The following is a 17,447-nucleotide window of genomic DNA, read 5'->3' on the forward strand; positions in this document are numbered from 1 at the left end:
TTGCGTCACAATCAACACAACAGCGTAAAATAAATCATAATGAAAATCACCGTGCTATCATGACAAATCGAAAGTAAGAATGATCCAATCACGAATGGTACTTTTGTTGGTTGAAGCTTAAAAATTGGAGATTTCAAAGTTTTTGAGTTTTTTTTTTTTTTTTCCCAAAAATGTTTTTGAGTTAAATAGATTAGCATTCATATTTTGATTAGGTGATATATAGGTAGATTTCACTGGCGATATGGTTGTCAACTTTATTTTATTTTGGTACAACAAAGAAAAAGTTGGACATATTTCCACATGGCGGCAAAAGGTTACTTGGACCCCACTTAATCAATTGTCTACCTAACTCAAGTCAATGCCACGCCACCTATAACCCCATGCGTCTCCTAGATAACAGATTTTTTTCTAGTAAAATCGCACCGCTAAACACAAAATCATGCCGTTTGAGTTCAGTTTTTTTTTTTTGTTTTGTTTTGTTTTCAATAAGTTTTTTTATTATTTATTGTTAGTCACACATATAGCTGAAGTCTCGTGATATTCATATATGATTTTTTTTTATTTTTTTTAAGGTTTATACCCCGTTATAAAAGAAAATGTAAGAGAAATTAGTATTGAAGCAAAAAAAATATAAGAGCACAATTGAAGAATAGAATTCACGTTTCACTTAATTATAATAAGTGATGAACCACCATGAGATTTCTTAATAATTTTTTATAAATTTCAAGTTCGTATTTTATACGGCACATCTTAACTGGTCTTTTTTTTTGAAAAAAAATAATTATAACAAGCGGTGTTCGTGGACATATAAAATCCCTCCACTTGAATGATCTCTCATATGCTTACGTGCAACAACTCGAGATTGCCAAGAAAACAACACTCTCTCTTTCCGTAGAGATAGCACTCTTTCTTTCTCATCCTCGTTTCAGGTCAGTTTCATTTCTCCAACCCTTTTATTTATTTAGTTTAGATTAATTCCTCTTCTTTTTTTCTGGGTTTTTTTTTTCTTATTTATTGAATCCATCATCGCTGCTAGTCAGAAGAATAAGGGGAAGAAGAAAAAAAGAAAAAGAAAAATGCGGTGCCTTTATATATTTGTTGGAATTTGAACGATGATTGAAGGCTGGGCACATTGGAATAACTAAGACGGAATATGCTTTCATCACCATAACTTCCTTTGGCGGTTCCACAGAGCTTGGTCTTCCATTGAATTTGATGCTCTTTCTTGTTTGTTTCTTGATTTCGAGCTGTTTGTGGGGGATTCTGATTAAAAAAAGGGACCCTTGAGAGGGATTTTGTTCTTTTTCTGATGCATGCAGTAACTGATTTGGAGCTAAAACTGTGGGAAGTTGTTAAATTTTGGGTTTTGATCAATTGGGTTGTTATATTGTAATGCAGTCTTGGTAAATTGGTCGTCTGGGTTGTCTCAGAATTCAATTTTTGGATTAAAAGTTGGTTGCTTTGAAGGTTTTTCCTGAGGAAATCGACCGGGTGTGTGTAAATTATGATTGAGTTTTGAGATTTTGGTGTCCTGAGAAATTTGATAGGGGAGGAATAGGATGTATGCGGTTGGGAGGCTAGGGAGTTATATATCCCGAGGCGTTGTACAGGCCTCCGGCCCGTTCCACCCGTTTGGTGGAGCTGTGGATATAATTGTAGTTGAACAACAAGATGGGAGCTTCAAATCGTCGGCGTGGAATGTGAAATTTGGGAAGTTTCAAGGGGTTTTGAAGACAAAGGAGAAGGTGGTAAACATTAATGTCAATGGGGAGGATGCTAGTTGCCATATGTATTTGGATCATAAAGGGGAAGCTTATTTTCTTAGGGAGGTTGATGCAGAGGAAGGGGAAGCTGTGTTGTATCCTTCGTCTTCAAGTGATGAGACGGATGAGCAATGTCGAGAAAACGGGCAGCCATTGAAGTCCATGAGTTGCAATTATGATGCTGAGAATTTGACACCAGTTGGTCAGATTGAAACGCCTAATGGGAAGATTTTGTCCAGGACTAACTCCCGGAGGTCAAGAATTTTAGGGTTATTTGGGAGCAGGTCGATGAAGGAGCGCAAGAGTAAGGAGGAAGAGGGGGTTGATAGCGGGGTGAGTAGGGTGGATTCGTTGGAGCGGGCGGAGTTTGCAGCAAACCTTTTGGAAGTGAACTGGTCCACTAGTCTTGCCATTAAGAAAACTGGGAAGGACAATGCTTCCCGTTTTTCATCTCCTAATATGTTGGTTAATGAAGATATGCAGATTGATGCCAAGCAAAGCCAGTTGAGCTCGTCTCTGCCTGTGTCTAGAGTATCTAGCGACGTTGATGAATCTATTATTGCGGCAACTGAACATGATGGGAATGCAATGGCTGTCATATCCAATGCCACATGTTCTGATCCGGAAATTCAAAGTTTGGTTGACCTAGAAGCTTGCCCTGGCAAGCATTTGGATGAGAAAGATGTTGTATTACCTGGCTGTGGAATTTCTCATACAGCTGGTGGGATAGATCAAGTCCAACCCTTTATTTGTTGTGAAACATTGTACATTGCCAGAGAAGGAAGTGGGCAAGTTCATGTTCATGCTGAAACAGTGCATGCCAGAACTGAGCTGCTGTCTAAGGTAATCTTTCTATCAAATCTGTTGCAATAGAAACCAAAATTTTAAAGTTATTTAGGAATTTTCAGATGCAGTGTTTTCTATGACTTATTTACCAACTCAAATACGCTCAGTTAGGAAACAGAATTTGGTTATAAATGATCAATTAGCTAACATTATTCTTAATTATGTATACACCTGGATGCTTCAGACTGAGGTATTTAGTGTTCTTCATCAGGATTCAGTTACTGGGCAACATGCTGATAATACTTCTGTGAAGGTACAATTAGTGGAGGCTCCTGAAATTTGTTTACAAGAGACAGATACACATTCATGCACAGACTGTATTGCGGGCCCTGAAGGGCCAGCAATAGTTCAACCATGCAATAGTCAAACAGTCCAGGAAAATTCATTACCTGATTCAGTTCAAAAAGTTGAGTCACAGAGCATGTCTAGTTTAAGCACCTCTTGTGATCGAGTTCAAGAGGAGGAAAATATAGAAGAGGAAGATGTCGCATCATGTGATTTACAAACCCCTTATAAGTCCGTTAATGGCCATGTTGTGACAGAAGCAGCAAGTGTGTTGCCAGTGAGACTAGAGGAAGAACAATTCCTCTTCAGTGATGATGAAATCAGAGTCACTGAGGTTCAGTGCACGGAGTCACATTTTCCATCATGTGTAGGCGGAGAAAATAGTCTCTTGTGCAGTCCAAAAGACGGTACAAATTATGAATCATATTCATCTCTGGAAAAGTTTATTCCAGAAGATCCCTCAACTGATTTTCAGAAATCAACTGGAAAACTGAAGGCAGCATCAGCTGCAGTTGGTATTCCGAGATATCATACGGCTGCTGCTGGCAAGGAAGTTGGGAGGCTGGTCGAATCATTGCCTATTATGTGGCCTCAGACTGACAAGTTGACTGCACTTGATCTTCATTATCCATTAAGCCATTCTCTGGACTCAAATGTCCATCCCTTGAAGTCGATATGGCAATGTAAAGATGATTTGAGCTTTAGAAAGTTTGACAGAGAAGAAGAGCAACAATTAGCACTGGAAACACCAGATAGCGAGAATGCTTCAGGTTCAGCGGAGCTCAAAGATGGTCCTGCCTGTTCTGCAGTTGGTGAGAAACTTGGATATTTGCTTGTATGATATTTTACAAACGAGGATTTCCCGCACTGAATGTTGAAAAAATTCTATTTGCTTTCTTGTCGGTAGTGTGTACATAATTACAGTACACTATTAAGAATTGATATATTCCAAGTCAGTGAAATATGACTAATATGACCATTTTTTCACTTTATTTTTTGTTTGACTTATTGCCAGAATTTTCTTACTATTCTTTTTTCACTTTATGTTTTGTTCGACTTATTTGCCAGAATTTTCTCTGTGACGAAAATTGGAAGGGCCTCATTTTTTTTTTCAGGAACAAAATAATCCTTAAGTGGTAAAATGTAGAAAGTGACATAAATTTTGCTTTATGCAAAGCTCTCGTTGCAAACACTTCTTATATGTACTGCTTGTCAAACATTTTCTGAAAAATTGGATCTTGATATATGTACTAATTGATGGACTTATTACCTGAATTCTTAGTTGTTTTCATGGGATATAGCTGCTTTAGGATGATTTTACTTGGGAAAGTGCAAATATTTGATCTCAAGGGCATATTAGCTGTCCACTGAGTTGAGAAAACTATTACAGGAGATCCATCCAAAGCAAATGTTGCCGCCAGTGGAAGTTGGAAACTCTGGCCCTTCGGTTTTAGGGGATCAAATTCCAGGACAGCAATGCAGCCAGATGTGAATGGCAGTAAAAGTCCTGAAGCTGAGAATGCTTCAGAGAGCACCGTTGGCACAGATGGACATAAGAATATGCTTACACCCAAGGGGATGAAGAAAATGGAAAGGGCACTCGCTCCAACGTCTGAGCAGCTGGCTTCCTTGAAACTGAAGGAAGGGAAGAATACAGTAACCTTCACATTCTTTACTGCAATGCTGGGGAAGCAGCAGGTTGTTTATTGTTGTGATTTTTATTTTCGTTCTCATTCTGGCTGTTTGTTTTTCAGATATAGTTACTGTCCTTTTCTTATAGTTCTTGTTGCTCAACAGGTTGATGCCAGAATTTATTTGTGGAAATGGAACACACGCATAGTGATCTCAGATGTGGATGGGACAATCACAAAGTAAGTCTGTTCTTTAAAAAAAAAAAAAAATCTTTGGTACATTGTATTTTGACAAATTTTTTCTGGATAAATAATGAACTACAGTGGTTTTTTAGATATATTTATCAAATATGAGTAACAGTAGGTTTTCTATAACGGTTCAGTTCTTTATGCATTCACTTGTTGATTACTGGGGATTCTCTTGGTCTGATCCCGCTTGGTTTACAACTTTGTTTTACAGGTCAGATGTTCTAGGTCAATTCATGCCCTTGGTTGGGGTAGATTGGTCACATGTAGGTGTTACACATTTGTTTTCAGCCATTAAGGTTTGTTTGTCTTGTCCTTTAATATTCTAGTGCTCATGATGATTATTGTTTTGAAATCATGTTTATTTAGTGATGGCAATTTTCACATTGCATTCATCACTCCTTACCATGTATTTTGAGCACTCTGCTGGGTTGGCCTGTAGCCAACATATGTAGACGAAAACACATTGGGTCTCACAAACCTGATATGTTGGCCCGTCTGTGACCCACTTCTTCAGTCATATGATGTCATCACCTTACAAATTATAGTCTTGATTACCTTTATAATGTGCCGTCTCTCATCTCCTGTTGGCCCGTCTGTGACCCACTTATTACGTTTTATGTATGAATTACTTATATAACTACACTGAAGTTGCATCTTAAAAGGAATTGGTTATTATTTCTATGGTGCAGGAAAATGGATTTCAATTGCTTTTTTTGAGTGCACGTGCCATTTCTCAAGCCTCTCTCACCAGACATTTTTTATTCAACCTTAAGCAGGTGTCATATGCTTAACTCATGCTAAATCCGTGATTTGCATTTTCAAATAAAAGTGACCAAAATACCGTGTTTATTTATTTCTTTGCTTTGAAATATGCAGGATGGGAAGGCTTTGCCAGATGGTCCCGTTGTTATTTCCCCAGATGGACTTTTTCCTTCTCTCTTTCGCGAAGGTAAGTGATGTGGGTGCACTTCTTTTTCTAGAACTTCAACAGATGTTTAATTTAAATTGCTAAAGTGTCCCATTTAGTTTTTCAGGCATGTTATAAGTTCGGTTCATTGCCCTTTTTTTGCACTTATCCCGATAAAACTGAAATGGTAAACTGCGTTTCATAGAGAGGAAGAGCATCATTTCCTTGCTGAATAATGCATTTGTTGAGAAAAAGATTTTAGTGGCTAACAGAGCGGAATGTAAATTACCTTTACTTAGATCACTAGACATCACATGCAATTTTCTTTTTACTAAGTTGTATGTAGTTTCTAATGCATAGACCGACACTGTTTTCCTCAGTTATCAGGAGAGCTCCTCATGAATTCAAGATCGCATGCTTAGAGGTTAGTGTATAGGGTTTATCTTGACCTATTCACTTGTTTTACTGCGTGTTTTATCATGTTCCTGATGTTAAATAATTTGTTTCATAGGATACGTCCAAACAATATTATGGGTTCAAATATTCTTTTAAATATCTTACATTTTCCTATTTTTCAGGATATCAAATCATTGTTCCCTTCTGATTGTAATCCATTCTATGCTGGCTTTGGAAACAGAGATACCGATGAGTTCAGCTACCTTAAGGTTGGAATCCCGAAAGGAAAAATATTCATTATTAATCCCAAGGTAATTATGATGTTCATGATAATTTAGCAGCAATCCATATATCTGTAATTGAGTAATGTCAAATGCCTACTTTTCCTTTTGATGATTTGGGTATGCAGGGTGAGGTTGCTGTGAACCGCCGAGTTGACACAAAGTCATATAGCTCTCTTCATGCTCTAGTGAATGGCATGTTTCCATCCACGAACTCATCTGAGCAGGTTTTGATTTTTCAACTTTAAATATTCATAGAGGCCTTATTTTGATAAAAAAGGCCTTTTTCTTTCCCCACCGTCCTCTCTTTCCTTTGTGGTCACTAACCATTTGAGCATGCTTTTTGTTTTTTTTCCCTGTTGATTGCAGGAGGACTTTAATACGTGGAATTTCTGGAAACTCCCCCTGCCCGATATCAATGTCTGAGGTGTTGAAGGGAGTTCATTGCTTTCTGTAGCTAGCCTCCTCTAGATATGGAGACAGATAAATTTCGCCATGCCTGTGTTTAGAACCGCTGAGGTAAATCCCAATTTCTCATTCACTTAATCTGTCAGAAGCTGTGCATGGAGTTTTTGGTTGTAGAATGACAATGCTAACTTTATCAAGACATTTTAGGACAGTGTGTAGCTAGGAATTATTGTCTAAATGTCTACATTTACCCGGCTGACTGATTTATTGGCGACCTGAAACAATATATTGAAGATAGGCGCACGTAGAAGAGTTGGATCAGTCCCACCTCCATGCTGCTGCTTCATTTTTTTTCCCCTCTTTTTCTGTTCAATCTAATTTTGTATAGTCTGTTCATATATATTCCGTGACCACTTCAAGTTGTAACTATTCTTTAGAAGTCAAATGGGTAAATAGGCATTCACATGTATCTTTATCTGTAAAGTTATTGTTTCCAAATGCATATTGATTTCTCATGTGGATTCAAGTATGTAGTTTTGGTCCTTCTGTGGAACCCCTGTTGTTTTTCCCGTACTCACATTTTGCGAGATGTTAAAATGAGTACGTTAAAGATTTTCTAGGCCGGACTTGCATGTCTTCATGAAAACATCTAACCTTATTTCAGCCTCGGCCTAGAAAATCTTTAGCGTATCCTTTTTTGCGGTCTTCGGTGATGTTTTGGCGTTTCTTCCGCGGCGTAGAGGGGTATAGAGACTAGTTGAGGTGTATAGGTTTTTGCATTTACCTCCCTTAGTAATTAGTATTAGGAACTTGTGTAAAATTGGGCGTATTCCTGTGTGTGCTCACGTAATGTAGGAATAGTTAGTCAAATAATACATGATTTGCGGACTTTTATTTGGTAAATGTATTAAGAAAATTTTACGTCAACTCATTAGTTTGGTCTTTTAAGTTTAAAAGTTACCAATTTTGTTTCTTGTCTATTACCAGGTCATCAATGTAGTCATTGCCGTTTATGTTAAAAATATGTTTCAAAGTTATCAGGTGATGACACCTAGATGAACCCAATTCTGTTTAATTAATTTAATCTTTTTAGGCCTATTTTTGGCAATGGCTCTTATTCTCTTCAACAAGTCTCAATTTACCCTTACACTCTATTGTGTCTCATTTTACCACGTGTGTTCTTGTTTTGTGTTTCAGTTTGACAGGTTCCGTTAATTCCGTCAATAAAATCGTTAAGTAGCTGGTGTAGCATGAACATTTAATAAATTTCTTAACTAAAAAGAAAATTAGAAGAAAATAATCAACCCACACGTGTCTCCTCCCTTCAGTCCCTTTTTCTTTCTCTTTCTCTTCCATTTCTTCAGGCATCTTTTGTATCTCAGTCTCAAAAAGTAGAAGGAAAAAATATCTATGCGAAGATATACGAAAATGGAAGGGACAAAACGGGCATTCACGCTTGCCGAATAACCTGTACACAAACCAATAGCTACAACAAATGCCACCATCAACACAACACCCCCAACTAGAAAGATGAAGGAAACTGTAATTCTTAAAAACAAGATGAATAGATGGCTGAGGTTTTTTTTTTTTTCTTTGTTTTAATTTTCTTTTCAATTTCATAAACAGTATTTGATTAACCTTCACGAGATAGCTCAATGGTTGAGGACGAATATCAGATCCCTATTTCATACGGCATGTCTTGGGTTCAATTTCTAACGTTAGTGAATTGCATGATAGTAACTAAGAAGAGAATGAAATACCACCAGCTGGTCCCCTTTGCCAGAAAAAGGATAAGCTGTATTTCACTTTAATTGATAAATTTCTCATATGTCTATGCCCCGTCAGCTACTAAACAGTTTTGTTGACAGGAATCAATGGATAGGGCAAATTGGAACACGAAATAAGAGCACAGGTGGTAATTTAGATCTTCGTACAGTCAAAATTCACAATAGTGACAATTTAGATGTTCGTTTTTCTCCTGCTACTTAGATTTCAGAAGAATATTTTACCTCTACCTTGCCTTCCCCGTTGCTGCCATATGCATTGTGTGTGTGTGTAGGGAATTGTTATTAGCATTCTAAAAATCTCATTCTACCCTCCAAACTTTCTATATTAAGAAAGAAAAATATATTTGTGAGAAGTGTAGAATGAGATTTTTGGAATGTCAATAATACTTATATATATATATATATATATATATATTTATAGCTACAGCTACTCATATGTAATTCAAGACTACGTACTATACATACACACAGATGCATACATACGAGGAGACATAAATTATATTATCAGAGACTCCTTAATACTATAAGTACACAGATATATATATATATATATATATAGAGAGAGAGAGAGAGAGAGAGAGAGAGAGAGCTACAGCTACTCATATGTAATTAAAGACTACGTACCATACACACACACCATACACACACACACACAGATGCATACATATGAGGAGACATATATTACATTATCAGAGACTCCTTAATACTATAAGTACACAGATAGAACTAGAACAAACCCTGTACTTCAGCTTAATTTACAGTTTATACCCACATTTTAGGGCATAACTGGTAAGTTCTCCGATCTCGTCGTCAATAGAAATAAAGCCGTCCTTGTTGGCATCTGCATGCCATAGTGCTGTCCAAGCTCTGAAGGAGCTCCAACGCGACTCAAATTTCTTGAAGGCTGCCTTCAGCTCTTCCTTTGAAAGCCTGCCGTCTCCATCCTTGTCAAAACTTTTAAACACTTCCATAATCTGCTCCTTCGTCCACGGAATTATTTGGACCTTCTTATCGACAACTGTAGGCTCCTTGGTATTCCAGCACGGAACCCGGATCTCTCTAACCATATTAATCTTCAAATTCTAAGCCTCTGACTGATTTGCTCACTTTCTACAGGAAGTACAAGAAAGGACATATATATATATATATGTATGTATGTATGTAAGTAGAGGGTTAGTGGCTTTTATGTATAGCACTATGTGCTTGTGGGGGTACCCTAAACCCTAGCCTTATGTTCGAGAATTAAATAATATTTAATTCCCATCAATTAAACTGAAATATTATGCTTCATCCAAATCTTCCCAAACAATAGCATCTAAATAATTGGTATATGTGATATTTTTTTGGTTTGTTTTTGTGCGTGTACGTAAAGCATGGAACTTTGCAAAGTGATGGATAATTTATATATATAGGTTATTCTTGTTGATTAGGTCACATGGGTTTGCGATGAGCTAGCTTTGACTTTTCCAGCAGTTTCATTTTGATCTCTACAAGTGAGTGATGAAATGCCGAAAGCTACAATGGATCACAACAAAATTATGCATATCTGACAACAGTTCACAGAGATTGAAAATAACAAATCAACTTTTTAAGGTTTGGGAAGCATCTGTTCTCATTTTCTTTCTTTGGACACGTAGAGACAATTATTTAAATTAGTTAGGCATATAGATAGTTGCAGAACGCATGATATGAACGAACTAAATCAAATTATTAATATTTCATTGTTGCATTCATCAAACAGTTGACCTATTATTTGGGGTTGGAGAGAATCAGAATACACCACGGTGATAGAATTGATGAGATTATGAGTGCATAGGATTATGACAAGTGTCTATGTGTTATTGGTAGTGGTCTTAGTTAGTAAAAAGGTGTCTCACTAATGTATAAATATCAATAGTTGTAATTATTCTAAACAAGTTGAACGAAAGAAAATATTCAGTTTTAACAAACTTTCTTTCTTTTATTTCTCTCTCTAGTTTACTTAGTTCTTAAGCTTTTACGTTGTTGACATGGTATCATTGCCGGGAGTGGCTCACTCCTCCCGTTCACGATCCTTTGTGCTTCCGCTACTCTTCTCCAGTTGTGATTAGTGTTAGGTGACATCTCCGATCATTAGTTTTTTGTCTTCTCTTATTGTGTATCGGTGTTTGGTGTTCGCACTGTGCTATCTGTGATTTGTTGATCGATGTTTCAGTCGGTTGAATTGTTGGTTTCTTGATCATCGTCGTACATCATGTTCTGTTGATTCTTTCGTTTCTTTCAGCCCATCCGTGTTTGATCTGTGAATTGTTTACAGCTTTCTAATAATTTGTAACCCTAAGATTTGGGGGTTTCTTGTTTTGTATTCACAAGATTGTTGATTTCTGCAATTACTGGCTTATTGTTGTTGTTGGTGGGTTCAATTGAATTTGTGTGCTGTTCTTGAGGATTAAAATTGTCTCAAGATTGTTGAAGTATGACACACAAATTGATGAAAGCTATGGTGAATTCTATTCAATTAGCGCTTACACAATCTCTTATTTCGTCTTTAATTCCGAGTGTTAGGAATATTGCAACGGTGAAACTCTATGATTCCAACTATGTTACATGGAACTTTCAAATAGATCTATTGTTGGAAGGAAATGGAATTGTTTGTCTTGTGAATCATTATATTCCATGTCCTTCTAAATTTGAGGATTTTGATTCTGAGGAAGATACTGTTGATAACAATCACCATGTCTCTGATGCGTACAAAGTATGGAAGATTCATGACAAAGCTTTGATGACTTTGATTTTTGCTACATTGTCTCCTTCTGCTTTGTCTTGTATTATTGGCTATTAGAGTTCCAAAGAGATGTGGATGAATCTTGGAGAATGGTTTTGTAGTGTTACTAGAACAAGTATTGTTCAAGTCAAGATTGACTTGCAGAAAATCAAGAAAGAACCTGAATGTGTTGATGCATATCTTCAGAGGATCAAGGAGTCTAGAGATCAGCTAGCTGCTGCTGGTGTAACCATTTCCGATGAGGACATTGTAATTGTTGCACTGAAAGGTCTGCCAAGTGAGTATAATACAATTAAATCAGTTATACGTGGAATGGAGAACCTTGTTTCACTCAAAGAATTACGATCTCAATTGAAGGCAGAAGAAAACTCTGGATGAAGCTACTAAACAGATTCATTTGATGTCTACCATGTTCACTTAAACATCTAGATCTGGTTTTGATCATGATGGTTCATCAGGAATAAAGTCTGCATCAACAATGAATCAAGGTTTTGTTGGTACTCTTAATGCTTCACTGCCATTTATGCCAATGTCACCCATGCCACTCCAAGGTTTTCAGCAGGTGCCTCAAGGTTTTTAGCAATTGCCTATGCCATATATGACTAATGTTCCTATGGCTTTTGTCACTCAACATGGTTTTGGTTCATACAACAATTTTAGGGGCAATAATTACAAAGGCAAAGGAAAATGAAGAAATTTTATGGGAATAATTCTGGAGGACAGCATAATGGTTCTATTACTCAGTTTTATCCTCAAGGAGGTTATACTCAGTCTAAGTTCTATGATGTATCCAACACTTCTCAGAATAATGGAACACAACAGTCAATGTCTCAGCCTTATAATCCAAATCAAATATGCCAAATCTATGATCGCAAAGGCCACTCTGCATTGAACTGTTTTCAACATGGGTGTCAGATATGTCACAGAGTTGGTCATGTTGCTGCTACATGCTTTGATAGGAATAAGACTTATCCAGGATTTCCAGGACATTCTTCTCAGGGTTTTTCTTCATCTATGCCTGCTCAAATGACTAATGGACAATATGGTCAAGCTCATGTGTGGAATCTATTTGGATTTTCTCAAGGCATGTTCCTACAGTCCTAAGGTTCACTATTTCAACCTTCTATCATACCACGTATGTATCACCCCAATATGACTCAGTCACATACTCCTCTTGCTATGTAAGCACAAACTACCTCAGTAACTTCACAAGATTTCTGGCTACTTGACTCTGGAACAACCAATCATATATGACTTCCAACTTATCAAACTTGCACATGGCAACAACTTATCCATCCAATGATATTGTGACTAGTGCTAGTGGTGAATGTTTAGCTATCAAATGTATTGGTTCATCTTCTCTTTCCACTAAGTCACATAAGTTTAAGTTGAATTCTGTGTTTCATGTCCCAAAATTGTCTCAACACTTACTATTCATGAATCAGTTGTGCAAAGATAATAAGTGTTGATGTATAGTTGATGATGTTTTTCTCTGTATACATGACAAGTTCACTGGGAGAATGCTATTCCAAGAGCTGAGTAATAATGTTATTTATCCTCTTCCCATACTCAAGCTACAGAGGTTTATATCTGACTTTTCTTCTCCAGTAGCTTATGTGGGTCAAAGGGTTTCTTTTGCATTATGGCATTACAGATTAGGACATCCTACACATTTTGTAGTTGATGCATCACTTAGTAAATCTCGTATATCTTTTCCTTGTAACTCTCAGTTTCATACATGTAAAGCTTGCTTACAAGGCAAGTTTACAAAATTACCTTTTCCTGTAATTGCTTCAAAGTCTAATACACCTTTTGAAGTAATTCACACTAATGTTTGGGTTCCCTCACCTAGTATGTCTATAGAAGGTTACAAGTATTATGTTTCCTTTATAGATGAATGTACAAGATATACCTGGATTTTTTCACTGAATAATAAAGCTGCAGTGTCCACTGTTTTTGTCAACTTTCTTACCTTTGTTTCAAATTACTTTGCTGCTCATGTGAAAATATTGCAAAGTGATGGTGATGGGGAATACATTAGTACTCAGTTTAAGCAATTTCTTCTTACCAAAGGCATTGCCTTTCAAAAATCCTGTTCTTATACCCCAAAACAAAATGGGTTGGCTGAGAGAAAAAATATACATGTTGTAGAGACAACTATTACACTTTTACAACAAGCCTCATTACCTTCACAGTTCTGGTTTCATGCCTGTGCTATTGCTACTTTTCTAATAAACAGAATGCCTACACCTGTTCTACATACGAAGTCTTCCTTTGAAATGTTACATCATTCTCTACCTAAGCTTGAACATTTGAGAATATTTAGGTGTCTGTGTTATCTTTCTAAGAAACCCTATAGAACCAATAAACTTGACCTTAAAACTACTGAATGTATTTTTCTAGGGTATGCTACATAATACAAAGGGTATATATGTTTATCTCTCAAAGATCATAAGTTGTTGATGTCTAGACATGTTATTTTTTATGAATCATATATTCCCTCATGTCTTGTCTTACACTCCTAAAGTTGATTCTGGTCAGTCTTCTTCCCCAAGACCTATTGTGTATACAAATACATTCATACATACAACTTATGTTTCCCCAACATTTCCCTTTATTGGTTCACCACACCCCACTACTCTTACCTCTAGACTTCAACATGTTACTCAGTCCACATCTTCTCAACACAATAGTTCTGGTGATCTTGTTCATTCATCCACAAGTGCTGGTTCTTCTTCAGAAATCATACCTTCTGTGTACTCAGAAGCTCATCCAAATGTTGTAGTGTTTCAGGTTGATAATCTGCAACCAGTGTGTATTACTTCACATAATTATCATCTAATGCAAACCAGGTTGATAATCTGGGATTGTTAGAAAGAAAGTGTTCTCTGTTCAAGTAGATAAAAGAGTCTGTATTAAAAAAAAACCTCAATATTTTAATATTGCAATTAAGTGTATTCAGTGGAAAACTGCCATGAAAGAATAGATGGATGCTCTAGTTCAACAACAAACTTGGAAACTTGTACCTTTACGACCTAACAAAAATCTTGTAGGTTGCAAATGGATTTACAAGATTAAGAAAAATCCAGATGGTTCAGTGGCTAGGTACAAAGCCAGACTTGTAGCTAAGGGGTACTCTCAAAAGGCTGGTCTTGATTACTATGAAACCTTTAGTCTTGTGGTTAAACCAACCACAGTTAGATTGGTTCTGTCCTTAGCTGCATCTCATAACTGGTAGCTTAAACAGCTAGATGTCAAGAATGCTTTGTTGCATAGCTTTCTTGAGGAAGAAGTTTACATGTCTTAGCCTCAAGGGTTTGTGGATCCTAGTTGTCCAGATTATGTTTGCAAATTGTAGAGATCTTTATATAGTCTTAAGCAAGCTCCCAGAGCCTAGAATGACAAGTTTTCAAGTTTTTTACTTGAGCTAGGGTTCAATTTCTCATATGCAGATCCCTCTCTATTTGTCAAGTGTGATAGTTTTTCAATCATTGTGCTATTACTCTATGTTGATGATATCATTATGCATCCTGACGCCGCATTAATTCTCTTCAACTGATTAATTAGTGTGATCTTAATTTGCAAAATACTACAAGAACTTAAGGCTGAAGTGACTTACTTGCAATATGAAATTAAGGGCAGATTTGTGCATATATATAGGGCTCTGCTCGGTCAAGAGCCCAGTCTTCTGCATGCATGGCCACATTTCGAACTAGGGGCAGGCAAATGGGTATAGGAACTGTAGATCAGGGCGGGTAATCAAGGTTTGGGGTAGGTACGGGTCGGTTCCAATTTTTTAATAAGAGAAACGGGACGAGGCGGTGCGATGAAATTTTAGGGGCGGGCCGGTTCCAAATGTATAGAAAAAGAGGGTCCCGGACTGGCCCGTTTGTAACATTTTCCCATTCCTTTCCTATTTTCTCACACCTTCTCGAAGACTCTCTTCTCCTCAGTCCTCCCATTCGAATTTGTCGATTCTCAATCTCTCTCTCCCCCAGTCTCTCTTTCTCTCTCCCCCAGTTTCTCTTTCTCTCTTCGGACACCTCTGTCACAAAATCTATAATTTAATCTCGGCGAGGAGAGAGCAAGTCGACTCGGAGCTTCGCTGACTCATTGAGCAAGCCAACTCAGAGACTCGCTGACTCACTGTGCATTTCCCCGAACCTTCTTCTTCGTCTCTCTCGGTATCATTGATTAAATATCGAGCACAAAAAGCTATTTGGGTCTTCTTCTTCTTCTTTTTCTCCGATTGAATATCAAACGCAAAAAGCTATCTAGTTCTCTTCATCCTCATTGTTCTTCTTCTTTTTCTTCTTCTTCTTCTTCTCTGATTGAATATCGAGCACAAAAAGCTATCTAGTTCTCCTCCTCCTCCTCCTCCTCCTCTTTCTCCTTCTTTTTCTTCTTCTTCTTCTTCTTCTTTTTCTTTTTCTCTTTCTTTTTCTTTTTCTTCTTCTTCTTCTTCTTCTTCTTCTTCTTCTTCTTCTTCTTCTTCTTCTTCTTCTTCTTCTTTTCTGATTGAATATCGAGCACAAAAAGCTATATGGTTCTCCTTCTTCTCCTCTTCTTTCTTCTTTTTCTTCATCTTTCTCGCTATCACTGATTGAATATCGAGCACAAAAAGCTATATGGGTCTTGGAGATAATCATTTCTTCTTCTTTAGTCTCTCTCGCTATCACTAATTGAATATCAAGCACAAAAAGCTATCTGGGTCTTGGAGATAATCACAAGGAGAAGTTTTAGTTTCGGTTCTTCCGCTATGGATAATCTCTTCTCTAATCGCTCTCAAATTCTTCTCTAGTCTCTCTCGCTATCACTGATTGAATATCAAGCACAAAAAGCTATCTGGGTCTTATAGATAATCACTTATTCTTCTTCTTCTCTAGTCTTTCTCGCTATCACTGATTGAATATCGAGCACAACAAGCTATCTAGGTCTTGGAGATAATCACAAGGAGAAGTTTTAGTTTCGGTTCTTCTACCATGGATAATCTCTTCTCTAGTTGCTCTCGGATTTTATTGCTTGGTGAGTTATCATATTTCATCTGATTTTGTTGTTGGGTTTTCTTCAATTTGATATTTTTCATCATTTTTTTCTTCTTCAGTTTTTCTTTGGTTTCAGTAACATGGCTTTTCCCCAAAGATTGGATCTTTTGTTTTTGAATTTTACGTTTTGATCTTTACTTGAAAGGATATGAAATTGAAAATCCAAAATATCTAATTTGTTGGAATTATTTGGCTTTTGGTTCAAAAATTTAAATGGAAGAGGTTCCGTTGGTCCATTTTTGACCAAATTTTTATGTTTTGATTAAGTTTTGTTGTTATCAATGAATTTATGGATGAAGATGGCTTGTTGCAGAACAGAGAAGATGAAGATAACTTGGTGCATATCAGAGAAGATGAAGATGGCTTGTTGCAAATCGGAGAAAATGAAGATGGCTTCTTGCATATCAGAGAAGATGATGGGCGCGAAGCTCCAACTCGGCTGGTGACCGCCCAATTTGGTGTCATTCGACCGATTCTAAGTGCTCTTGACTCGATCAATGACCTCAACGAGGTCGTCCCATGACTCTCATTTGTGTTTGCTGACAAAAACCCGTGAAACCGGGTGGAATTGACCAGTTTGAAACGGGTCGGGTTAGGTTCGGTTCCAAATTTAGAAATCTCAGAACCCGGCTCGGCCTGCCCTGTTTCATTTTTAACCGGTTCCAATCCGGTTCCTTCAAATTTGGACCCGGCCCGGGCTGTGCCCAACCCTACTCCAGACCATAAGAATTATTCTAATTCTTGGACCTCAGGGGTCCACATGTAGAAATATACAATTAGTCAATTTTTCTTTGAGTAATGCTAGGAAAATTAAAATTTTAAACTAAATTTTGTAAACCAAATAATGTGACTGTTGATGATTGGATTATTATTTAAATGTTAATTAACGTGCTTAGAGCATCTCCAAATGAGAAGTTAAATTCAAAACGTCAAATTTAAATTTGATGGCTGACTTGACAATTTCACATATTGTTAATATTTTTCATCCACTTGGTATGCCAAAATTTATGCTTCATTTATGTTTTTTCAAACAAAAATAATAAAAGTTGGGTTGTTGGTTTAAAAATAATAAAATAATATTTAAA

The 17,447-nt window shown here is 37.0% G+C and overlaps 1 protein-coding gene across 23 annotated transcripts; it reads left to right on the forward strand.

Annotated features, from left to right (window-relative positions):
* Positions 1 to 660: 660 nt before the first annotated feature.
* On the forward strand, positions 661 to 16,813 carry LOC137749388 (phosphatidate phosphatase PAH2). Of its 23 annotated transcripts, none has more exons than XR_015956701.1 (13): positions 661 to 929; positions 1,399 to 2,606; positions 2,821 to 3,706; positions 4,285 to 4,592; positions 4,692 to 4,765; positions 4,986 to 5,070; positions 5,464 to 5,550; positions 5,651 to 5,723; positions 6,062 to 6,105; positions 6,260 to 6,388; positions 6,487 to 6,585; positions 6,728 to 6,877; positions 6,979 to 7,319. XR_015956701.1 is itself a non-coding variant. In XM_068489502.2 (12 exons), exons 2-12 carry the CDS (start codon positions 1,560 to 1,562, stop codon positions 6,782 to 6,784), a joined length of 2,889 nt encoding a protein of 962 aa, XP_068345603.1. In that variant the 5' UTR covers positions 748 to 929; positions 1,037 to 1,559; the 3' UTR covers positions 6,785 to 7,319. The 23 variants fall into 23 exon arrangements, 7 of the variants coding, with proteins under 7 accessions (XP_068345603.1, XP_088541855.1, XP_068345584.1 ...); XR_015956697.1 differs by having other exon boundaries at positions 748 to 929; positions 1,037 to 2,606; positions 6,974 to 7,319; XR_015956698.1 differs by having other exon boundaries at positions 748 to 929; positions 1,037 to 2,606.
* The last annotated feature ends 634 nt before the right edge of the window (positions 16,814 to 17,447 follow it).

Source organism: Pyrus communis, chromosome 15, assembly GCF_041283825.1.
Source record: "Pyrus communis isolate YQ-2024b chromosome 15, ASM4128382v1, whole genome shotgun sequence".
In the NCBI taxonomy this organism is placed as follows: Eukaryota; Viridiplantae; Streptophyta; class Magnoliopsida; order Rosales; family Rosaceae; genus Pyrus; species Pyrus communis.

Coding starts and splice junctions, on each gene's coding strand:
- LOC137749388 (XM_068489483.2), top strand. CDS start 1,560: ATGTATGCGGTTGGGAGGCTAGGGAGTTATATATCCCGAGGCGTTGTA. Junction 2,607..2,793: donor GAACTGAGCTGCTGTCTAAG/GTAATCTTTCTA, acceptor TGGATGCTTCAG/ACTGAGGTATTTAGTGTTCT. Junction 4,593..4,691: donor CAATGCTGGGGAAGCAGCAG/GTTGTTTATTGT, acceptor GTTGCTCAACAG/GTTGATGCCAGAATTTATTT.